The sequence below is a fragment of the Neomonachus schauinslandi genome, chromosome 3 (genome assembly GCF_002201575.2).
Source record: "Neomonachus schauinslandi chromosome 3, ASM220157v2, whole genome shotgun sequence".
Lineage (NCBI taxonomy): Eukaryota > Metazoa > Chordata > Mammalia > Carnivora > Phocidae > Neomonachus > Neomonachus schauinslandi.
This window is the reverse complement of record NC_058405.1, coordinates 52,145,947-52,171,984: the sequence shown is the minus strand read 5'-3', so window position 1 is coordinate 52,171,984 and position 26,038 is coordinate 52,145,947. Positions and strand designations below refer to the sequence as shown.

The 26,038-nt window shown below is 38.2% G+C and overlaps 1 protein-coding gene across 1 annotated transcript in view; it reads left to right on the top strand.

Moving 5' to 3' along the window:
• The window catches only part of VWA8 (von Willebrand factor A domain containing 8), a 343,953-nt gene that overhangs the window by 246,712 nt on the left and 71,203 nt on the right, over positions 1-26,038 (top strand). Inside the window, exons 36-37 of the mRNA XM_021697955.2 lie at positions 1,363-1,444; positions 5,465-5,669. Of these exons, the coding sequence (XP_021553630.1) occupies positions 1,363-1,444; positions 5,465-5,669 (287 nt within the window). The remainder of the gene's footprint in view (positions 1-1,362; positions 1,445-5,464; positions 5,670-26,038) is intronic.

Below are 26,038 nucleotides of genomic sequence, written 5' to 3'. Positions count from 1 at the left end.
AAGTATGGATTCTGGGGCCGCCTGGGTGGCTCAGTCATTAAGTGTCTGCCTTCCCTGAGGTCACGATCTCAGGGTCCTGGAATTGAGCCCCACATCAGGCTCCCTGCTCCGCGGGGAGCCTGCTTCTCCCTCTCCCGTTCCCCCTGCTTGTGTTCCCTCTCTCGCTGTCTCTCTCTGTGTCAAAAAATAAATAAAATCTTAAAAAAAAAAAAAAAGTATGGGTTCTGTGTAGGGGAGATTTTTTTTTAAGAGACATTAATGGCCAATATCTTCTAAAATGAGGCCATTTTAAAAATTGTTGCCCTAGGGTCAGCTTAGGCAGGAGCTGTGTGGAGTGGTGGACAGAGCAGAGATTTCAAAGCCAGGAAGGCCTGGGTTTGAAAGCCATCTCCATCACTCTCTAGCTGTGTCGCCTCAAGCAGGTCACATTATCATCGCACCTCTATTAGCTTCAGCTTCCTCCTCATTCCAGCAGGAATCATGAGTCTTTGTGGCCAGGATTAAAAACCCTGCCTATAAAGACTAAGCAGAGTTTCTGGCACACAGTAGTGGCAGCTAGTGATGATGAGTGGTGGTATTCAGGGCTTTGGAAGAGAAGTCAGCAGACCCCTGGAATTGGCTGGGAAACAACTCCAGAATTAGAGGTGGGGGCTCTGGCCCCTATATGTCATACCCTCTCCTTCCCCCACCCTTTCATCCGTGATCCAGAGTCCTCGTCCCACGGGCCCATCCTCACCACACCCTCTCCTGTCTTGGGGGGCCCTAATAATTACAGGTACCATGTGCTGAGCAGCTACTAATTAAATGCTTTCCAGTCACTAAATGCATCTAATCCTCAAAATAATGTCTATGATGCTCAGATGCTGTTGTTATCCCCATTTTACAAATGACAAAAGAAGCAAGATAACTTGACCAGCATAAAACACAGTTCAGAAATGTCAGAGCCAGTGGCCAGTCCGATTACAAAGTGGGTGCTGCATCCCCTACTTTGTACTGTCATTGTGACTTCCTAGGAAGGAAAAACAGAATTCAGGTAATGAAATCTTTTCAAATAAACTCTAAGTGCTAAAACGTCTCGTCTTGGAAAGCTAGCAAAGACAATGAAAAGGACTTAGGTCATTTTCTGACAGTGAAGAATCATGGCCTAATATGTATGTATTTGACAATCTTTGTGTTTTGTTGACAAAAACATAACCCTAGAGACTAGACTTGACCCAGGACCTTGTCAGGTGGGTCTCAGAGCTCTGCCCTAGGCTACTGGTAACTTCATTGCACTTTTAGCAACATTCATGCTTTCTTCTGGTCTTATTTTGGTATCATGCAGTAATTTAATACTCAGCTCATGTCATGACTTGTCTGCAGATGTGACCCCTCCGCAAACAGCTGGTTATATAGAAATCACTGATCTTCAATCAAAGAAACTCCGATATATCCCTATTCCCAGGTAATCCACGTTCACCTTTGTTCCCAGTTCATATGTCAGATCAAAAGCAAGTCAAGTCTTACCGAGCACTCCGAATAAATGTGTGCTTTTGCCTCCTGAAATAGCAGGCTCTTCTCCCCCCGCCCCACCCCAGTTGCAGTTGGCTTGTATCTTGCTGCTGTTCTGCATGCTTTACTGCTATTTTTATTTTCATTTGGGACAAATGTTCAAATGTTATATAGGTATAAGTCTAACAGCCTTCAAGGCTTCATTTCTCTGTCATTGATCTATTCATTGATTTAGCCCAGTGATTAATTTAATTTATCTGAAACAGCGTTTTCAGTATTGCAAAAAATTTTCATCTTTATTTTTCTTTTTTTCTAAGTTTTTATTTGAATTTCCATTAGTTAACACACAGTGTAATATTAGTTTCAGGTACACAATATAGTGATTCAACACTTCCATACAACACTTGGTGCTCATCACGACAAGTGCCCTCCTTAATCCCCATCACCTATGTCACCCATCCCCCTGCCTACCTCCCTCTGGTAACCATCAGTTTGTTCTCTACAGTTAAGAGTCTGTTTCTTGGTTTCTCTCTCTCTCTCTCTTTTTTTCCCCTTAGCTTGTTTGTTTTGTTTCTTAAACTCCACATGTGAGTGAAATCATATGGTATTTGTCTTCTCTGACTGACTTATTTTGCTTAGCATAATACTCTCGAACTCCATCCACCTTATTTATTAACTTTATATAGTAGTTTTCAGAGGTAAATGTGTTCAAAATGTCAAAGGAATTTAAATAGCATTTTTAAAAATGGTTTTTTAAAAAATGTTGGGAAGGCTATACAGTGGCTAAAGGCTTCCAGAGATTTTGAATGGAACTCATGACCATTCACTGCTTCTGTTATTGTCCAGTGATGGAAGCAAAGTATCTAAACCAGCTAGACTGAGGATACAGAAGGAAAACTACGTGCTTGGTTTCTACCCTTGAGAATCACAGTGTCCTCACCAGTAGCCTGTCCCTTTCTGGATGCATCCATGCCTGATCTCCCTCTCTCAGCAGAACTGCTCTGGAACTTCCTCATTCTTCCTTACTTTGCTCCCCTCCCCCCCCCCAACCCCCCCCCCCCCCCGCCCGCACCCCCCTCTTCTAATCTTTTCCTCCCCCTTGGCCTAGTTTGACACTACATCCCCTCATAACATACACTCCCTGACGGGCGACTAAGTCCTCACAACACAGGGATGAAAACCTCACCTGAACTCTCTAGGAGAGAAGCCTGCAGAGCCTTCCAGCATGAGAGAAAGGCCGGCTACTGAGAGACCTGTCACTCACCCCCAGCATCACCAGGCCGCTTTCTAGCCTCTCCTCCAACCCCTAGAAGAAACTAGCCCAGCCTGACAGGTCACAGTAACTGAGAAACACAGTTTCATTTCTTAGGACCCTTAATCAGGTTCAATAAATACGAATAATCAAAGCATTACTCAAAAAAAAAAAAAAATAGAGGGCACCTGGGTGGCTCAGTTGGTTAAGCAACTGCCTTCAGCTCAGGTCATGATCCCGGAGTCCTGGGATCGAGTCCCACATCGGGCTCCCTGCTCGGCAGGGAGCCTGCTTCTCCCTCTGACCCTCTCCCCTCTCATGCTGTTTCTCTGTCTCTCTCTCTTTCTCTCAAATAAATAAATAAATAAATAAATAAAATCTTTAAAACAAAAAAATAGATTTACTTGTTCCAACATATATAAGTATGCCTTCTTAGAGCATCTTTATGTGTCAGTTTAATGGAAAATGGCTTTTAGTCATTTGGGGAAATTCCTTATTCCATATGAAGTATATGCTTATTAAAATATACTATTAGTTCAAGCAACAAAAGCAAAGAACAACTTCTGGTTTTTTTACATTTCTAAAAGCATTAATAACTTTTTTCCAGTATTTCTCTTAGAAATTATTTCATTGTTCTTCTCTTTTAACTTTCTGTGTGAACCATGTGTGATGCCTGCCGGGGAGGAACACCTGGCAGAGCGGCTGTTCCTTCAGAGCCACACCGCCCGCTGGAGATAGAACGCAAGCCAGATAATGTCACTCATTGTCTAGTCCTTATTAGCCATATTTTTAAAAAGGAAAAATAAATAGGTGAAATTAACTTTAATCACATTTTATTGACCCGATGTATTTAAAACACTGTTATCTTCTCATGCACACTCTCTCCTTAAAATAAATAAGTAAAATATTTTTAATAAATTTTAAAAGCATAAAATGTTACCATTTTGACACATATTCAATATAAAAACTTTAATGAGATATTTTATATTCCTTTTTTCTTCTAAGTCTTTGAAATCAGTATGTATTTTACACTTTTGGAACATCTCAGTTTGGACTTGCCATATTTCAAGTGCCATGTGATTTGGAGTCTGTTCATTATCAGTATATCCTGAATTTCTCTTGAGATTAGCTATTGCCATTTTTGGCATATATGCAATCCAAGAGAACAACCCATCTGGATTTCAGTTTTCCTGCTAGTTGCTTAAATTTAGCATTCTGCTAGATAGCTGGAATTTTCCATCTGATGGCTAACTTCAAATAACAGAAAATACAGTAACACTGTATATAACTACAGGGCCAAAATGAATACATCACTTTTGCCCCCAGTAAAACTTGAGTATTTTTCCTCAAATTTTTGTATTATTTACATCTGTGAAATGATACTGCCTAGCTCTCATCTGTGGGTGTATGGAAATCTGGGCCTCACTCTACTATAATTCTGTGTATTCTTTAATGACGTTGCTATTATGTAGTAAGGGGAAGATGCATTTAAAACAAGGTGAAGAAGAGATTCTAGAGCTGGGGAGCAAATTGTAGTAAATATGTGATTTCTTTCAGCACTTTTTTTTGACATATTGAAGAAATTGCCCGTAGAAATTTCAAGTTTCATGGTATGAAGAGTTAAACATTTAGCCAGTAAATAGAGTATTCCACAGTCTTACATCTTGAGTGCTCTTGGAAGAATCTCAAACATTATTGTTTCACATAGATAAATTTCATTGTTCTGGAATAGCCCTTTACTTCACCATCTGTACCTATTTTTTACTAAGGCACATGTTTTTGGGAGAGCACCATGAGATAAACCCTGTATTATATCAAATGTTCCCTTCTATGAGTCCTTCTAGAACTGTAAAGTAGTTCTGAAACCTGGGGACCCATCCTACTGTTATCATCCTCTTCATATTAACATTTTCTAAAACTTTTGTGTCCCAGAGAGGCTAGCTCTGTCACTCTGTGTTGAGTATCTACTAAGGCAGACTGGAAAGAAAGGTCAAAGTAGTCCTGGTTTATTCTTTAGGGTATTATAAGATTTTACCCAACATATAGTGGTTTTGTGGTTTTTCCCAGATCTACACTGATGGCTTATTGTGTTTTTATTATCTGATCAGACTATCCCTTTAGACCATTTACTTCATATAGAAAATATCAGATGTATTTAAAGATTAATTAGAATTTCTAATCTGTTTCTTTTGTTTAGTGAGAGCTATATTCAGAAAAAGGAAGTGTGCAGTTGACTTATAGGCAAAAGCTGCATTCCTAGAAATGAATATATAATAAAGGAAGTATGTATATGTATGATATATGTAATATGAGAAATACATAAATTCCTTGTTATAAATTCCTTAACTTCCTAAGTTAGAAAATGCAAAATATTAAATACAAATGCAGTTAAAGCCCATAAACAAGACATCAGTTTCAGCACTTAGACTGAAACTTAGAGCCCTAAATAGTGAGTCCAGCATTGCAGGTGAATGAGATATGAGATGGTTTAGAGTTCTTTTCCTTCTGACAGTGAATGTTAGTATCATCGGGAGTCCACAAATACAGAAAAGTGTAAATAACCAATAGAAAACTGTGTTATTTTTTTTCTTACAGATGAATCTCTTGGTATCTTTTAATGTGCTTACTATTAGAATTCTTTATAGCCAGTTTAATGAACCAAAATTAGGTAAACTAGCTTCATTACTACCAATTGACTAACTACTATAATTTCCTTATCAGATCAGAATCTCTCTCGCCATATACCACATGGCTATCTACTATTTCAGACACAGATGCTCTGCTAGCTGAGTGGGGCAAAGGTGGTGTTGTTACTGTTGATATGGGAGGTCGCATCAGACTCTGGGAAACTGGACTTGAACATCTGCAGCGATCACTCACGGAATGGAGAAACATGATTGGACAAGAAGGTGACCGACATATGCAGGTACCACTTGAATTGACCTTCTCTCTTAAAGGTGCATATTCAGGTATATAGTTTAGTTCCAGTTGCCACAGTTGTGGAAACTTCTGGCCCCAAAACTTGAATATCATTGCTTAAATAGCTATAATAATTTCTCGTAATAGAAAAAAACAAATCTATCCCTCTAGCGAGTGAAAAAGTTAAAATGTGCCCATTTTTTGGTCAGTTCTTAAATATGCAGGTCCCTCACATCACAACATGAGAATACAATCAACGTTTGTTGTCTAACCTCCAGCATTAATCAGTTTCCAGCACCGCCTTCACATCTGTTCTTTCACTGCCATCATTTTCAGCATCTCTGCATGCTACCAAGGAAGCAGAGATACTGCTATAAAATGCAGCCCATTACCCTAGGGCCAAAACCTATAGCCTGGAGAAGATAAGTAAATGATGCATCCAGTAGAGACGCATCCTTCCCAACTTCCTTATGTCCCAATCATGCAGACTTAGCAGTGGTGAGAAGTAGACCCAACCCTGCACTGGAAAGAAACATGGAAATAGGGCACCAAGGTGAGAGGAAACTCCAGAAATGACTCAGTCACCAGCTAATCTGGTTGCTGTCTGGAACTCCCGTGAACAATGAGGAAAGCTGTGTACCCTTAAGTACTGAAGCATATCATCAAAGGATTTATTTGTAATTGATATATTTTAATCTTCAGAAGAAAACTTCAGTGTCTACATTTCATTTTTATCCAGCAAGGTAAGAAAGAAAAGTAGGTTCCTGTCAGCTGTGTGGTTCTGTAAAGAGCCAATTAGCAAGATAAAAAAATTTCCACAAACTATCCCATTGATACCTGATTAATAATTACTCTTTTATGTGGTTATTTTTGTGATTTCCCTTAAAGGAGAACTGTTTAGATTTGCAAATGAATAATACATATTTCTCTTAGATTCTTAAAAGTTTATAGGAACATTGTGAAGATCGCAAACCAACATAGGCAAACAACCTCAACTTCTTTTGAAAGGGTATGAATATATTAATTTAATTAAGCTAAAACAAACGTATTGCTCTAAAATAAACATGTCATTAAGTGCAGTGAGTCTGTTATAGCAACAGACTGCTTGTTGGTCACTACCCATAACAATAATTGGAAAATTAATTAACTGTGGTTCTGATTCTCTTATTATTCTAAGCATTAGTGTCTCCTTGTGAATTAAGCTCCTCTTTTCATTACAGTGATTGAGGCCTAAGGGTAAATACTATTGTTTTTGCATTTCTTGTATTTTATTTCAATTTCTCATATGTCATAGAGATGAAAGGCCATATTTTTCCTATGGTCAAGACTGTGGCCTAAATTAAGTTTCTTCCACAATAGAACTTTAAAAAGGAATTTTACTCATGATTTTCATAACTGGTCTTGACAGCTAGAAAAGTTAACCCCTATTTGTGTTTTAGCCGTATGTTCTTCATCCCCATGACTTCCCCAACTCTGTTGTTCATCTTCCTATTCCCAGCTCCTAGCATAATGATTGATACACAGAGGGAATTAATATGTTTGTATATGCTCACACTCACATATACTAAATTGCACTGGCCATTGAAGCTATTTGATAAGAAATGGAATTGTTCTTTTAAACTGTCAGGAATTATTCATTTGTTTTTAATGTAACCGAATAAGTATTTATTAAATGAGTATCTATAGTTAATAAGTTAGAAATGAACAGAAATATATTCTCTAACATCCCAAAAATAATCAAAATACTTGGCTACTGTTTGCAAGGCAACATCTGATCCTTCCCAGACCAAACATTTTCCAGGAAATGTATAACTTTATGTCTCCAGTTCAAAGTTCAGCTGTAGCAGAAATAAAACTTACTCAGAAATAAAGTTACACATTTGAGAATTGGATGTTAGTTTCATTTAGAAACTTAGATGTTATCCAACCTTCTCCTTCCATTTCTGATGTTCCTGAATCCATTTTGGTTGATATTGAAATATATATTTATATACATATTCAAACCCAGAAACAAACTGTGAGCATGCATCTTTATGTGTAAACAGACAGGATTAATTGTCCAAATGGTCTACCATTGTTTTAGTTTTTGGTCGTATCTCTCCTCCCCTCCTTGTTTGGTAAATAATAAGACAGTATAGGGGCGCCTGGGTGGCTCAGTCGTTAAGCGTCTGCCTTCGGTTCAGGTCATGATCCCAGGGTCCTGGGATTCGAGCCCCGCATCAGGCTCCCTGCTCAGCGGGAAGCCTGCTTCTCCCTCTCCCGCTCCCCCTGCTTGTGTTCCCTCTCTCGCTGTGTCTCTCTCTGTCAAATAAATAAATAAAATCTTGGAAAAAAATAAAAAAGACAGTATATTTAATTGCTCTTATTTAGACCAGTTCATGTTATTATTTACGAGTAGTTTACACAACAAAATCCAAATAGGAATCATTATGGAGCAATGGTAATAACAAGCAAAAATGTGTCTTTTAAGCAGTTCCTGTACTGTGTGATCCCTCAAGCTGTTCCTCATTTATGGGCCCTTTATTCAGCAGATGTCTACTCCTGGTTTTGGAGCTTGAAAAATGCCTTTCTTAGAAATATTGAGAAAAGAGAGTGTGTTCTCAGTGCCATCCTTATCTCTGGCTAAATGCCAGCCGCTTTCCCTGCTCCTGGCAGAGTAACCTGATCTCCATCTAGTGGCGAGATGGACTTACTTTACATCACGGAAATTTAAAAGGCCTGCTTTGCACTTTAGTCGTTTAAGGCAGCCCAGGCCTGCTGGCATGGGAGGTATACACACGCCTGGCTTGGCGGTTCCTGTTGGTCACAAGATGCTCCTTCAGGTCAGCAGTGAAGGCAGACAAACAACCTGCCAAGCCATGCCCCACTTACCTACCCATTTTTTTCCCTGATTCTTCTGCATGGTAACAAAAGAACTGTTGATATTTACATAAACATCAGTTACACGCTTTATCACTGTCCTTTGTATCTTGCTACATTTCAGCCTTCTAGAGTTATTAGTTCTGTAGCCATCGTTCTTTGAATTTTTATTTTTACCTAATGAATTCATTGATAGTTTTCTTTCATGAGTACAGTTTACAAAAGAGTATTGAGCTCTGCATAGAAAATGTGCTCATTAATTTTACATGCTTTGATAGGAACGTGTGTTTTTCTTACAGCAAACAACTATAACAACAAACTCAGTGTCAGCGTAACTATCGTTCTAAAAGCCCATAATTAAGAATTCATACTTATGGGGTGCCTGGGTGGCTCAGTTGGTTAAGCATCTGCCTTTGGCTCAGGTCATGATCTCAGGGTCCTGGAATCGAGCCTGTGTCGGGCTCCCTGCTCAGTGGGGAGTCTGCTTATCCCTCTCCCTCTGCCCCTCCTCCCACTCACGCTCTCTCTCTCTCTCAAATAAACAAATAAATAAATAAATATTTTTTAAAGAAAGAATTCCTATTTATACTTTTAGACTCCATATTTTCAGAAGCATGTGTTAATTATAAGTCAAAGTTTTTCTGACCATGCTTCATAATGTTCTCTATAAAGTATATTTTTCACATTTTTATTTAGTTACATTTGGATTCATCCCAAGAAGGCAAAGCTACACCCCATTTTTCTTCAGAAATCAGATCATCTTCTCTAAAAAGCTCCTGGTGACTATTCTTGTGGGAGCACAAAAGCTAAAAGGTTATAGCTGTCAAATGTTATTATCTAATTACAGTAAACTAATTAGAAAGAAAATCCTCTATATATTACTGGTAGAATCTCTTTGAGGCCTTTGAACAGTACTTCCTTACCTAATATAATTTTAAAAAATGGATAGAATCTTTGAAACACATTGTGGGACTGGAACTTACTCATTCTGCAGTGAAGATAGTGCCCGGTACACAGTAGATACATAGTAGAGGCATGAAACAAATACATAGAAAAGATAACTAATTGATATTAAGCACCATTAATCCTTTCCCACTTTTAAAGAAGATATTCTAGGAATATGAGTAAAGGTGGATTGCTGTACTTTGGGAAATAATTCTGGTCTTAAACCAGTAGCTCAACAGGTTTGTTTGTTTTTTTTTTAAGATCTCAGTAAGATGGAAGTCCTGCTTCCGGTTTTGGAAACCACTAGATCGTTTCATTGGACCTCTAATAGTACATTTAGTTTTGCAGTATGCAGACTGTACTCTCCACATGCTCTGAGGGGGTTTGCAATTCTTTGTCCTTTTTAAGAAGGATAGTTCATAGTTTACTCTTGTACTTCATTCTTCGCTTTGGCCAGTAATTCTGAAAATACTTAACAGTCTAATTCAATATAATTCTAATTCATATAATAATTCAATTATTATAGAACAATCCATATTTTATAGGATTATTATACGTACATATACCTTTGGAAATCTTCCTTGGCTCAAAAAGCTAATGCTTTTTTTTTTTTAATTTTTATAATTTCCCACCGTATCTCCTAGCTATATGTGAGTAGAGCTGGTTTTCAGCAAGGTGGTCTAGCCATTTGCCTATGCGGTAACATTTGAGCAATGCCTCTAATGATTTTCCCATGTTTGTTCCTGTTAGAGACATTCCCAGCCATAGAAATTCATTTTAAATCTAGATTTTGAATAAGACTTTCAGATTTGAATAAGGTTTCTAATGAAAATGCAAGATGGCAGGGGAGGAATACCCCGTGGGGTGCTGATAGACCAGCTCTTTGGGGAGGGAGGGTGGGGCCGTGTATAATGTTTGCCAATTTCCATGGTGTAAATACTCCCTCCGTGGCAGATTTCAAGCTGCCGAAGGTTAACAGTCTACTTGCTAAATTTCTGAGTATTTAGCAGCCATCTCTCACAAAGTGGTACAGTCAGGCTCCAGCATGCCACTGGCCTGATTAAACCTTTAACTCCCCAAGGAGAATTATCACAGTTACCTATCTGCAAGGTCTTTCAGAAATCAGGCAACAGAAATGTGGGTGAGAGGGAAAGGCAGCAGAAAAGGAAAGTACGAGGAACACAGGTAAGATGGTATCATGTTATCCCTGGGAAATGTTGAGGCCTGCAGTTGTCCCAGTTATAGATTGGCGATGCTCTTTCTGAACCAGGAATTCAGTCTGAGGAAAGAATTGGAAAGAAGTCTGCACTCAAGTAGGATGACACTCATGGGTTCATGAGTACAAGCCTCCTTTCTTATAAACACCATTTCAGAAGGAAATTACCAGCTGATTTTTACATTCCTCCAGAAGCAGTGCTTCCATTAGATCGCAGCTTTGTGGGTAATTGCTAAATATAACGAAAATTAAATGAGCAACCACCTCCCTAAGACAAGCAAATCAACAAGCTTATGACTTTCAGGGAGGCCATGAGTTTTCATTAAGCTTTGGTGCATATCCAACAAAAATAATAATCCTATAAATTACAATAACTGTGGGCATTACAGTGTCTTAAACTAACATTAAAAACAGAAATATCATCTCGCTTTCTCATTGTAGGAAAGACCTAACCTTAGGAAATTGCTTTTCAAATCATCAGCAACAGAAGTATTTTAGTTCCTTTCTTTCATGACGGCCCTTAAGATCATTATTCTATATGTTACTATATCCTCAGTGCATATTATTTAACAATATGATCAGCAAGTAAAGAAGTAATCTTAGCAATATTTAAAGTATATAAGGAAAATAAATTAATTCTGTAATATATTAGTTATAAATTGAGATGTCAAATGCAGTGAAATGTTGACAAGCAATAGCTCTAGAATTTTCATGATTTTGAACTCATTATATATGTAGTTCTGTATAATCACAACACAATGACTATAGAAATAAAACCTTGCTGTTACATTTATATATAAAACTGTAATTTTATTCATAAGCAGTATAGCCTATTGACTCTACTTTCCAGTTATAATATAAAGACAAAACCATTGTACCTTACAAAGTTGTTTTAAGAATGAAATGCATTCGTACCTGGCACAGAGGTACTCAGTAAACAAATAAAAACTAGAAACTTAGAATTTAGGTAATATTGGGCCATAGAATTCATTAATGCTTATATGGAAACAAAACCAAATTAAAAAGAGGTTTTTGTGTTCCCCAAACACCTAATATTAAATCATGACCCAATGAGTTAGATAATTCATCATCTATCTTAGTGTTATAAGATGTGAGGTTTGTTTATAATCCTGTTTAGGAAAAGTTTTGTCAGGCCCAAAAAAGGAATTAAAAAAATGGTCTGTGCCGAAACCTGTCAGCTTGAAGAAAAGCAGGAAATCAATGATAGGACAATTGTCAGCAGCGGATTATAGTGTTTAGCCTTATTCAAAAGACAGATTAGAACAGGACCAAAAAACACACAGCAAAATATACATCATCTTTAGCCTGAGTCCTGAGAACAGTAAAAAGAGCAAGTCAAATTTGGATTTGTCTTTCTTAGTTTTTCCATTTGTAGTACTCTTTTGTCTCTCCTTACAACATTCTAAAAATGTCTCTCTTTTTATTTTCTATTTCCTCACAAGGTCAGGCCACAGGCACCATCTCTAACCGCTCTTCTTTGAATAATTCCAAGCATTCTTCCATTTATTTAATTAACATATGCTAAGCACCCAGAATTGCTAGGAGAAAGAAAGAAATAGGATCCAGGTACTGACCCAGGGAACTTACAGTCACGTAGAGCTATAACCAAATAAATTGTAGTGCAATGTGGTAAATAAACTGATAGGAGCATGATCAAAGCCTCAGAAGACAGCACAGAAAAACTTGACTCTATCTTTGGAAGAAATTCCAAGATGAAATAATCCCTGAACCCAGTTTTTCAGGAAGGGGGAAGGGACTCCTGATAAATCAAATGCATGTGATTGGTTTTGTCTCTTGCCAAAATCCCAGTAAAAGAACAATAAAGGATCAAAGAAAAGTACAAACCCCACACAGACAAAGAGAACTAGAGATACAACAACACTTTGGAGGATGGAAAATAAATGGGTGGGTGGTAATGAGTTATCAACTGGAAAGAGTTAAACCCATTCCTCCAGTGGTGGGGGGGGGGGGTCGTGGCGGCGGCGGCAGGGAGCAAATAAGACACAAGATGCTCTACTCCATAAAAGCCTGTGAAGCATTAGGACATCAGGACTTGAAGACACCATGTACCTCTGAAGGTTGGAGAGCGCAGGGTGGCACCGAAAGTTGGAAGATTAATTGAAAGTCTATATAGCAACCATTTAGATATCCAGATGTTCTCCTCCATCTTATGCACCTGGGCCATTGCCTGTTCTCTAGGCCGATCAAAAACAGGAGCTGTAGTGGAGATTTATACAATCTAGGACAAGAGTAAGATCATACAGAAATCAAGAAGATAAAGTGAAAGTCTGCTTTTCTTATTTAGATCCCATGAAGCTGTCATCCACATTTATACACTTTGAGCAGAAGAGTAGAAAAATCCTTTCTGGAAATTGACATGTCCAAGAGAAAAGCCTTTCTGATGCTAATATTTGGAAGTTTCTCCCTAGTAACCTTACAAGAAGACCCACTTATTGTCAAGACCTACCTTTATGCAAAAAAGTTTTCAGCCCCCTTATTCTTAAATATTAATGGATAGCCTCTTATACAAAAAAAAAATGGAAATCAAAACAAATGAACAGAGAAAATAGAGATGATGCAGAAAGAAGAACATTTCACAAAGTGACAATTGATACTCTCAGAGAAGAGAAAATACGATAATCATAAAACAAAAACATGATGCTATTTTAACATAGGAACTTTCAACGAACAGGAAAGATGTCGTGGAAATTGAGCACTGAGTCATGTATAGAAGTGTTGAACTATATTGTATACCTGAAACTAATATTACATATTAACTATATTGGAATTAAATAACAAACCAACCAACCAACCAAACAAATGCTATATTGAGGGAGAAAAAGTGGTAGCAAGAATAAATTCTATAGAAGAGGTTGGACATTCATTTGCTAGTTTTCTCTTAGTTCTATAACACATTTAAAAGTTTAAAAATTAAAAAACACAAGGCCCGGTAGGGGGTTAAAATGATTTTCTAGAACCAGTTTCACGTGAACCTCTGTAGGAAGACAGAGGTAGGAAAATGAGTCTTCTCCCATGGACTTCTGCTCACTTTCCAGGCAGAGCACAGCCTGTGTATTTACCCCATGACCTATAGCCGAATGACAGGGCTATCAGTATTCTCTGCTTCCATCAGAAAACTGCTAAAAGCATTGGATCCCCTAGAGAAATGTGCACTATTTCTGGAGTGGGAGTGTGAAGCTTACAAGCTACAGGGCAGAGCAGAAAACTGGCTGGGACCCAAAAGCCAGAGGAACCAGACGAGCTGGTCTGTCTCAGAGGAGGCTGGCATTTTCTTCACTTAGAAGTTGTTCTTCTTTTCCAAACTGCTGTGTTCTCATGATTTTATTTAATTAACCAGTCAAGTATCAATCTTATTTCAGCCACGTTTGTGTACCCACAAAAAAAACAAAAACAAAACTGTCCCTGCATTTTTTAAATTAATTGATTTATCAGTAATTGCATATAAATATACTGAAAACTTTTAAATATAATCTCAACATGTATTAACGAATGGCCCTCCAGCAACAAATTTCAAGCCACAATTGACACCTATAGATCCAAATATAATTACATATTTGCCACCATAAATACTTTTTTTGGTGAGAAAGAAGTTTTCCTATTGTGCCATTATATCTATAATCTAATGGCTCTATTAGTTGAATCTCAGTTCCTTAAAAACTCTGTTGGTTCCCCCCAATCCCACCCCATAGTTCTAGTTGATTTTCATGTAACAGTGTATATACTCTAGGCCTGGCTTCAGGAAAGTCAACAAACCATTATCTCCTAGGAAGATGGTGGCAATCCTAGCTGTAGAGTTCCTTTGTGGGATGGGCTGGTGGTCATCTGTTGAATTATGGAAATTATGGACAAACAATAGATATTTGAGTCCCTTGGGGACCAGTCATCCAGAATGTTCTTGTGTAACACTTGCTCTGTCCCCACCAATGTAAGACCTGTGGGGAGATGTGGAAATACTGAAACACAAAGCTTGGTTTTTACCCTCAGGGAGTTTATACTATGTGATTGGGGAGATAAGGCTGATAGCCATGAAACAACGGCAAGTAGTACAAAACCATGTGTCGTTCAGTGTAGATTGGGGAGTTTGGGCCCTGTGCCATAATAGTTCTGAAGAGAAGTATGTATGCAGACAAAATTTATAAGTGAAGAAAATGGGGCTTGGTTGAACATTATTTTATTTTATTTGTCTTTATATAGTTCAAAAGGAGAGGTCAGAGCATTCCAGGCATTCCAAAAATCATGACCTCAGGCACAGATACAAATGAGCACCGTGTGTTTCCTTAATAAGAGGATGAATTGTGCCATAGGTTTGGATCAGAACAAATCCAGGAGAGACCTGGTGCAGATACCAGGGGAATGGTAGGCAAACATCACAGCCAGTGTGATGCAAGCTCAAAGCCCAGAGGGCAAATCCAGGTTGAACACCAACTATCCCAAAGAGACAGTGGAGGGTATACCAGAGCAGGGGTGGGAGTAAGAGCTGGGTCTGCGACCACCAGAAATGCACAGGCTGGGGGATTTCAGAAGACAGGGTGTGATTTAGTTTCAGCACAGTCTTACTGGCACAGGACATTTTTAAAAGCAGTTGAAAGGATGTTAGTCTGTTTAGGCATATCTGTAGCAAGTTGTAAGACAAACTTAACTAAAAGCAAGGGGTTATCTTTTGGGGAGTGGTGCAATCAGGAGTCACCTGAATAGGAGAAACTAGGCTGCATGAAGGTCCAATGAGGCTTCTAGGTTCCCTGTGCCTAGGAGCTGCTGAAGGTCATTGACTAGGAAAAATAGAATAGTGAAAGGTATTCAGATTGGCAAAGAAGAAGTCAAACTCTCTCTCTTCGTAGATGCCATGATACTTTATGTGGAAAACCCAAAAGACTCCACCCCCAAATTACTAGAACTCATACAGCAATTCAGTAATGTGGCAGGATACAAAATCAATGCACAGACATCAGTTGCTTTCTTAGGCACTAACAATGCAACTGTAGGAAGAGAAATTAGAGAAGCGATTCCATTTACAATTGCACCAAAAACCGTAAGATTCCTCAGAATAAACCTAACCAAAGAGGTAAAGGATCTATACTGTAGGAACTACAGAACGCTCATGAAAGAAATTGAAGAAGACACAAAAAAATGGAAAAACATTCCATGCTCATGGATCGGAAGAATAACATTGTTAAAATGTCTCTGTCACCCTGAAGGCTGCATTAGGAAGATGGACTTGGTAGTGATGTGCAGTCTGGGAAAGAACCCCAAATGAACTAGGGCGACTGTGAGCATGGGTATGAGTTGGTGGAGAAAGGCTGAGTACGTGACATGGAGGCAGACATTACGGATGTTTCTAGTTTGGAGATCTGGCAAAATGGCAGATCATTGTAGGAACCAGGAGAGTTGGAGAGGTGATAGAATTCAGGCATTTTGAGTATGCTGAGTCTGAGGTAATGGTGAGATACTTCACGGACAGTGTACAGTTGGTAATTAGAAATACATCACTGGACTAGAGATTCAAGGTAGCGAGAGTTGTAACGATCTTTATCATTGAGGTTTTATTTGAAACCATGAAAATGGTTAGATGCTAAGGAGAATAGAGGGAATGATCAGAACAACTGAGCTTTGTTTTTAGAAAAACGTACCGATATTTCCAAAAGGATATTCTCAGAACCCTCTTTAATAAGGAATCCACGTTCAAGCTGTTGGAAGACACTGTATAATTTAGCAGCCTCTTAGAGATGAAATTACAATTAGGAAATATCTGGCTTTGAGAAGTACCAGTAAAGAAACCTCTTTAATTTGTTTAGCCCAGTAGTCCACAAATCTATTCAGATTCTTTTGACTATTTCAGCAAGTTGCCAGTCTTTAAAGATTTTATTTATTTATTTATTTGTTTGTTTATTTATTTATGTATATGAGAGCACACACGCGAGTGGAGAGGGAGTGGAGGAACAGAGGGAGAGGGACAAGCAAAGCAGACTCCACACTGAGCACTGAGCCAAGCCCAATGCAGGGCCCAATCCCGTGACCGCAAGATAATGACCTGAGCCAAAATCAAGAGTTGCACGCTTAACTGACTAAGCCACCCAGGCGCCCTGATTGACAGTCTTTATATTCCTGGTTTTCTTCACTCCAGTTCACCATGGACTTTGTGTAGTAGATCTCTTAGGACAAGACCTTTATGCTAATTCTGGACCTGAATAGGTCAGGATCCAGCCACATTGTATGGCATTTATGACTTCAGAGAATAAATCTGGAATGCTAGGGTTGACAGTTAAAAGAATAATTTATCCCTGTATCTTTGAAGAGAGGACCTAATATTTCATGTGATTTCAGATTTAGTATGGAAAAAATTATGAAAATGATGCTTACATAGAGCATTAAAAGTGACAAAAATTCAGCTTACATTAACATAAACTACAAAAGGGCATTTATTGGCTCATGTGACCTAGTCTCTCTCCACTTGGCTCTGCTTTTTTTCTGGAGTGGCTTCATTCTTACAAAGCCTTTCTCCATGTGGTGGCAAAGAGCCCTGGTAGCACTAGGAAATAAATGGTTCTCATAGATAACAATCCCAGCAAAAGGGGCACGTCTCTGCCAGTAATTTCAGCAGAAGTCTTAAGGGGTACTCCAATAGGCCTGTGAGGTCACTTGCCCATCCCGAACCAATCACTGTGACCAAAAGGGTGAGATACTCTTAATTGGTCAGACCTAGGTCAAGTCTTCACTCCTAGAGTTTGGGATGAGTGAGGACCCTATCGGTCCCATGCGAAACACAAAATTAGGAATTAAGAATAAGGGAAATACCCCAAAAGAAATACTGAATAAGCAAAAAACATGACCATGTGTTTTGTTTTTTTTTTGTAGTTTTGACAGCTAAAGCCACCCCCTTGCAAGTGACAACTAATGACCTTTCTAGGCTAGGGCTTCCTGAAGGCTAGAACTATTGTCAGATTTATTTTGTTTTGCACTCAGCATGACATTCATGAAACATGAGTCTTAGCAAATGCAATATGAAGATAATTAGGCCAATGATTGTTCTATAGTATTCATTAATTTCATCTTCCATTTAATTCCTAGAGCGAGTACCTCAGAAGTATATGCTTGGTTTTCTAAGCACATGTAGGGCAGAAATAAATACTCTAGTTACACTTGTCTGGAGACTTCCCAGTTTTGAGGGTTCTGAATGAAATTGTCAAGTCATTCAGTCATTTCTGACAGTGCTCTGATGGTATTACCATGGGTTTTTCTCCCAGAGAAAAGAACTTAATATTGGATCATTTTCATCATTTTTTTCTTTAGATATTTCTGTTTTAAGAACTGAACACAATGCTGTTAAAGGCCCTACAGTTCACAATGCTGGTATGGGTTGAATAATCCTTTCCATAAAGACCAATGACATCTCTAGAGCCCCGGTAGGGAAGTCTAAAATGTTAACTAGGTTTTGTGCTAGCCAAAGGGGAAAGTGCCACATTTGACTGTGGGTCATTACCTCAACCACTCTGCCATCATATTTACATATATAAGTCATTGCCCAGAAAGGGGAAACCCTGACATATATCAGAAACAAATTCATGTGTTCTAAATCTGGTTTGAGTTAACCCGTAGAACTCCCAACAAATATGTAAGGACCGTCTCACAGCAATAAATAGAAGCTATTATTGTTACTATGGCTCTCTTAATACTAAAGTACAATGTTTTTTCCTAACTTACAGCCCATAATTACTTAGAAGTGCCTAGGTGGCTCAGTCGGTTAAGGGTCTGCCTTCGGCTCAGGTCATGATCCCAGGGTCCTGGGATCGAGCCCCATATTGGGCTCCCTGCTCAGTGGGAAGTCTGCTTCTCCCTCTCCCTTTGTCCCTCCCCCCCACTTGTGCATTTTCTCTCTCTCTCTCTCTCAAATAAATAAATAAAATCTTTTTAAAAAATTAGCTGCACATCTCTCTGGTTTGACGATAAGGATAAGCTTCTGACTGCTCTCAAGATTAAACAGGCTTCAAAATTCTGAATATAATTCTCCTTCTCACTCAAGCCCAGCTTAAGAAATAGTTAGATAGATAGGTTGGTAGGTAGGTAGATACATAGAAAGAATATTTATATTTACTTATTTTTATGTTTATAAATATATGTGACTCTTCCACTCTGAGTTTTTCACTGTCTCTTCTAAACTTTGGTGAGTTTGAAAGGAGCATATTGTTCACTAAGGACAACTGCTGATAAAAACAATAGAAAGGAAAAGCATTCCCCCTCAGAGCCTTAAATCCAAGCCTATTTGTAATTTCTGTCTTCAGGTATAAACAAATAATTTAATTTTTTATTTTTCCTCACCAAATCTAATTACATGTTTTAAAACTTTTTGTTTATCTTTCTCTCCATATATATTTTTTTCACGAACCACTTGAAAGTAAGCCGTAGACATGATACCCCGTTACCTCTAAACACTTCAGTATTTCCTCAAAACAAAAGCAGTCTTCTACATAACCACAATACAAACCTCAAAATCAGGAAGTCGGCAACCAGACATCATCAATGTCTGGTCACTGACTTTATTTAGAATTTATTCAAATTTCACATGTCCCAATAGCATCCTTTTTAGCACAAAGAGGCAGTCCAGGATCACATGTTCTCTTTCTTTTTTTTTTTTTTTTAAGATTTTATTTGTTTATTTGACAGAGAGAGACACAGCGAGGGAGGGAACACAAGCAGGGGGAGGGGCAAAGGGAGAAGCAGGCTTCGCGCTGAGCAGGGAGCCCGATGCGGGGCTTGATCCCAGGACCCTGGGATCATGACCTAAGCCAAAGGCAGACGCTTAATGACTGAGCCACCGAGGTGTCCCATGTGTTCTCTTTCAATCCAGAACAGTTTCTCACCTTTCCTTAGCTTTCTTGACCTTGACATTTTTGAAGAGCATAGTCTAATTCCTGTGTAAAAACATTCCTCAATTTGGGTGTAGCTACTGTTTTCTCATTTTAGATTCAGTTTATGCATCTGTGGCAGGAATATCACAGAAACGATGCCATGTTTTTCTCAATGTGTCCTATTAGTTGGCACAGTGTTGGTTTGTCCCATTACTGGTGATGTTAACTTCGAACATCTGGTTACGGTGTTATCTCCACTGTGTTTCTCCACCGTGAAGCTAATATTTTTTCCTTTTATAATTAATATATGTCTTTTGTGGGCCTGTGTTTCGAGACTATGTAAATCTCTTATTTCTCCTCAAGCTTTCTTTCATTAATTTTACCATCCATCAGTGATTCTTGTTTGAATTAATCATTACTACAATGGTTGCCAAACAGTGATTTTTTCCAGTTTCATCAGTCCTCCTACATTTATCAGTTGGCATTCTAAGCTAAGAAAGGACCCCCCTTCCCCTTCTTATCCCTTTGCTTTTTATTAGTATTACCTCATGGATTTCTATCTAATTTAACAGGTTATAGTCTATTGCCATTCTTATTTATTTTGATGTTCAAATTGTTCCAGATTTAGCCAGTGGGAACCCCTTCAAGCCAGCTCCTTTGTCCTTTTGACATGCCTCAGTCATTTTTTTAGTACTTCTTTAATTTTTGGCACAAAAAAATAGATCCAATTACTTTTGTCTCTGATTTTCTGTCCTGGTAGAAATACTGTTTCTTTGGGCAGTTTCTTTGGATCCTGCCTGTTGACTTAGATCAACCTGTTTATAGAAAAGAAGCATTCTAAACTTCTTCCATTCAATCAACTCACCAAATTAACCTACCCTCTTGAATGGATGTCCAGAACAGCTTGAACATTTGCAGCTCATCAGCTTCTCTCTAATATGCCCTAGCCCTTCTACTCCTACTAGTTGAGTTGTACTTAAGTTTGACGGGAGATAGCTTAGCAGAACCTTCAGGTTGAACTACCTAGTTACACTCAAAGAGTCCCAGAGTGCTCTGTCATTCATAGTCATATATAATGGAGGAAAATCTATAAAGATGTGTTAATATAGCCAGCATTTAGATTGAATATTTTTTTCATTATAACAGAGTTGTGTTGTGAACAAGGCCTAAGAAATCATCCATTATAATCTTTCAGTCTCGTTAAAGATTTGGTCAGAGAGAGATAAATTTTCCCCTGGTCGTTGGCCAGGACCTAAAATAATATTATTATAGTGACTCTTGATTATTGTTATTTGACCCTTATCTATCCATCTTGCTATACTTGATCATTAAGTAGCTTCAGATTTTTCTTGTTCATTTGGCTGGAATTAGTATTTCTACTGACCACATGAGGGTGTCTGTGAGCTTAGAACAGGAATATTTCAGCTAATTTCAACAACTAATAGAACTTCAATAACTAATAACTGTTGTCATTTCTCTATATTTGGAAGTTGTAATTTAAAAGCGTAGTCAGGGTAACCAGAACACTTGAGTCAATGTTCTCTCCATTTGAAGATCTTTTGACTATTAAATGAAAAGCTTTTATGAGAATTCAGAACTTTCAGTGAAGTTGTGTGCACAGAAGAATTTTCTCAGGTCAAAAATTAAGAGATCTAGATTGTCTTCCTGGTTCCACCTCATGTGTGGCTTTAGGCAGTCACACCATCCCTCTGGGCCTTAATTTCTTGATCCATAAAATGAGATAGATTGTAAGCTGATCCTTTGGGCCCTTCTACAAAAGGCAATAATGAAGATAAGACCTAAAAGTAAGATAAACATCAAAGAACTTCTCCATACTAGTGATTCTTTTTTATTGACTGCTTAGGATATGCTAGTCACTATCAGTACATTCTCTCAGATAATCATTACAACCGCCATTTTATTGTTTTATTCTGAGGTTGGGTGAAGTAATTTGCCCAAGGTCACTCTCCTAAACAATGAACGAAACTGAGATTTCAGCCTAGATCTCTCCAACTCAGTAGGCCATGTTTTTATTCCTCTTCATCACATGGCTTCCCTAGGGCCAAAAGACTAGTTTCAATGGAGAGTGTACTCTTAGAGGAGAAAATCATTCCTTCTCTGCTCTGGAGATCAAGTGCTTAACAGGTGCTGGATGGAGGACACAGGCCAGGAACATCTGAGGCAAAGAGGAAGTCATGCCCCCAACTAAGAAAGAAGCCTCTACTTAGCTGTTGTGAGAATGTAGGCTCAGTTTGGACATTTTCAAGAGAAGACCAAAATCCAGATTTTTAAATGAAATCTCATTAATTTGAAAATTTGGCAACAAATTCAGAATTTTTTGTGGGTGGAGGGATGACAGAATACTCTGGGACCCACAGATATGTCTTTCTTCTCACCAGGGAGGAGCTGTGTCAAGAAATGAAGCCCCATTCCCTTACAAGCTTTTTCAAGTAACTTACCTATGTTGGTAAATTCCCTTACTTGCTCTACAGAATTTTTACGTTCTCCTAATGGAGTTAAGCAAAATTGGCAAATTACACCACCTGTTTTTGTATGGCCACAAGCTAAGAATGGTTTTTAGATTTTTAATGGCTGAAAAAAATCAAAGAACAATATCTAGTGACATGTAAAAATAATATGAAATTGAAATTTCAGTGTCCTTAAATAAACATAATAATAAACATTATTAGAACATGACTACATTCATTCATTGTCTATGGCTGCTTTGTACTACAAGAGCAGAATTGAGTAGTTGCAACATAGATCATAGCCTGCAAAGCCTAAAATATTTATTACCTGGCTCTTTACAGAAAACCTTTGCCAACCCCTGGTTTAGAATACAAAAGCCAAAAAGATGGACAATCTACTTCTGCTTTCTGCCCTGTTATATTCCTACCCTGAGATTAAAAAATGGAATCTACCTAAATCAGAGGAAAGGAAAGGGGGAAAATAAAGGGAGAAAAATAAACATAAATATCTCAAAATATTATCCAGGCATAAAGAGATAAAAAATAAGTTTCTTCTTCCAAAGTTATATGTGTATCCTCTAAGAAAAGCCATAGTATATCAAGTGTATTTTTTTTTTTTTTTAGTTTGTATGCTGTTTAAGTTATAATGAGAAACAATGTAGCTCTTAATTGTAAGGAGAGGAATCTAATTGGTTCCAGAGTGGTTTTGTTTAATGCATTTTATGAATGACAAAGCAAAATTCTCTGCTAATAACAAGAATGAGAAGGGTGAGACTAGAACACTCCCCACACAGCTCTTCCGTGCGCATCTTCATGTCCTGTGCCTTCCCTCACATCGTCCTTGCTGCTGGAATGCCCATCACCTATTTCTGTGTCTCACTCTTCAAGGCTGAACACCCCCGGCTGAATTCATCCCTCCTTCCTTGGTGTCCATGTGCCCTGGCCACATGTGATCTCTAACTGCTGGTGTCAGAACGGCAAGCTCTTCAAAAGCACAATTCATGTCCCATTGAGCCGTCTGCTTGAGAGCCTAACACAGGGCCAGAGCTCAATAAATTCTTGATGAATCAGTGAATCGGTAAATGAATATATAATTAATTGTATTATTGTATGATAATAAAAGAACCACTGGTGGTAGAATGTCTTCCTTCTGAGATATGAGGTTGAGTATATACATAGAACATTCTGGTATAGCTTCTTGAGCTCTAAAATTCTGTGCTTTGATATGTCTTTTTACTGGAAGTGAGTTCTGTTTTGACACTAAGAAACATTATAAAGTTGGAAGTCCGTTTTGACAAAATATGGAAAAAAACAATAACCTTGTAATTAAATACTAACAATACTAAAAAATGTAACAATACTCAAAATATTAACAACAACAAAAAACTGCTCTACTTAAAATTATTCATCAAAAAACACAAAGTAAAAGTATCGCACCAGAAATACAGATAATATGATTTTCTGCCAGACTAGAACTCATAGATTGTTCATCTAATACAAGTATGCCTCTGTATTCCCTAGCATTCTATTTTAGTATTCTTGAGTAACTGAAGAATGACATTGCAATATCTAATCCTTACCTAAAAATGGAAGTTTGCTTGAGGTCCAGAGTCTTCCTACTCGAATCCATTCTACATAAACTGCTGAATTAAATCTTCATAAGGGGCGCCTGGCTCAGTCGTTAAGCGCCTGCCTTCAGCTCAGGTCATGATCCTAGGGTCCTGGGATCGAGCCCCGCATCGGGTTCCCTGCTCGGCAGGAAGCCTGCTTCTCCCTCTCCCACTCCCCCTGCTTGTGTTCCCTCTCTCACTGTGTCTCTCTCTGTCAAATAAATAAATAAAATCTTTAAAATAAATAAATAAATCAATCTTCATAAATAATAGCTCTGAACATGTCACTCTAGGTCAGAAACCTTCAGAAATTGAGCCACTGTCAACCCAAAATACAGCCATGCTTGCCGGCATTCACAGTATGCTCCAGCCTGGAAGCACCCAGTTTACACCATAAGCTGAACTAGTGGCTGTTTCCCAACACAGCCCATCCTTGCCCCTTCTGCACTCGGTCTCGTGCTACTTTCCATCAGTGGCACGTTCCCTTCTACCACTCTTTCTTTCCTGTTCTGTGGGTCACAGCCATCCAGTCTCACAGATCCATCCCAAATGCTACCTCCCCCCCCCCACCCCCCCTACTAGGTTTATACCTTTCATATGGTACTTATCACAACCTGCCTTGAATTGCTTATGAAATTGCATTATTCTCCTTTGTACAGTTTTAAAGTATCTGAAGCCAGGGATTGTGTTTTTATTTTTTCTAGATCCTGGTATGTATTATACTTCACAAATCATCAATAATTTTCAAAATTAAACCACTTAATGTCCAGTGATGATTGGTATTAATGGTTTTAACTGATTCCAAAATGAAACTCCATAACCATTAGGTAGTTGCTGCCCATTTCCTCTTCTCCCCCAGGCCTAGGCAACCATTAATCTGCTTTTTGTCTCTTGGGTTTGCCTATTCTGGACATTTCATAGACATGGAATCATACAATATGTGGTCCTTTTTGACTGGCTTCTTTGACTTAGCCGATTTTCAGGGTTCATCCATGTTGTAACATGTATCTGTACTTAATTTCCTTTATTGTTGAATAGTTTACATTTTGTATATATACCATATTTTTTTTTATTTATCCATTCATGGACATATAGGTTGTTTCCACTTTTTAGCTATTATATTTCTGTTATAAACATTTGTATACAAATTCTTGTGTAGACAGATGTTGTCAGTTGTCTTGAGTACATATCTAGGAGTGGAATGGCCAGGTCCTATGGCAACTTTATGTTTAACCTTTTGGGGAACTGCCAGACTATTTTCCAAAGGAGCGACACCATTTTGTATTCCCATCAGCAACGTATGAGGATTCCAGTTTATCCATATCTTTGCCAACCCTTGTTGGGTTGTAGTCATCCTAGTAGATCTGAAATGGACAGACCTTTGTTGTAGTCATCCTAGTAGATCTGAAATGGACAGACCTCATTGTGCAAATAGAGATGTTTTATTTCTTCCTTTCCAATCTGGATGTTTATTTCAGTTTCTTACCTAATTGCTCTGACAAGATTCTCCAGTACAGCGTTAAATACGTGTGGCACAGACATCCTTGTCTTGTATCTCATCAAGAAGGAAAACACTCAGTCTTTCACCATTAAGTATGATATTAGCTGTGGCGTTTTTGTAGATGCCCTTTATCAGGTTGAGTAAGTTCCTTCCGTTCCTAGTTTGTGAGTGTTCTTATCATGAAGGAGTGCTGAATTTTGTCAAATGCTTTTTATGCATCTACTGAGATGATCATGTGTTTTTTTTTTTCCTTCATTCTATTAATGAATCATTTTTCATGTGATACTAACCTTGCAATCCTGGGATAAAGCCTACTTGGCCATAGTGTATAATCCTTTTATAATATATTGCTAGATTCAGGTTTGCTATTACTTTGTTGAGGATTTTTACATCTATATTCATAAAAGGTATTGATCTATGGTGTTCTCATAATGTCTTTTTTCTGGTTTTGGTATCAGAGTAATACTGGCCTCATAGAATCAGATGAAAAATGTTCCTTCCTCTTCAAGGAATTTGTGAAGAATTGTTATTATAATTCTTTAAATGCTTGTTAAAATTTAATAGTGAACAATCTGGGCCTGGACTGTCCTTTGTGGGAACTTTTTAAGTCACTAATTCAATCTCTATACTTCTTATAAGGCAACCTGAGATCTTGAAGGTATTAGATATTGGGCTAGGACTTAGGAATGCCTTACCTCTTGCTTACACTTTTTCTCTTCAGGGTTCTAAACTAAGGGAGCTAGAAATTCAAGAAAATAAGCCAAATGGGACACAAAGTACCAATGCATATGTACTCATTTATTAGTAAATGGACCAATACCTAACTATCCTGTCATTCCCATTTAATATGGAGAAACCGAGGCTTAGAGAAGTATCGTTAAGTTGCTCATAG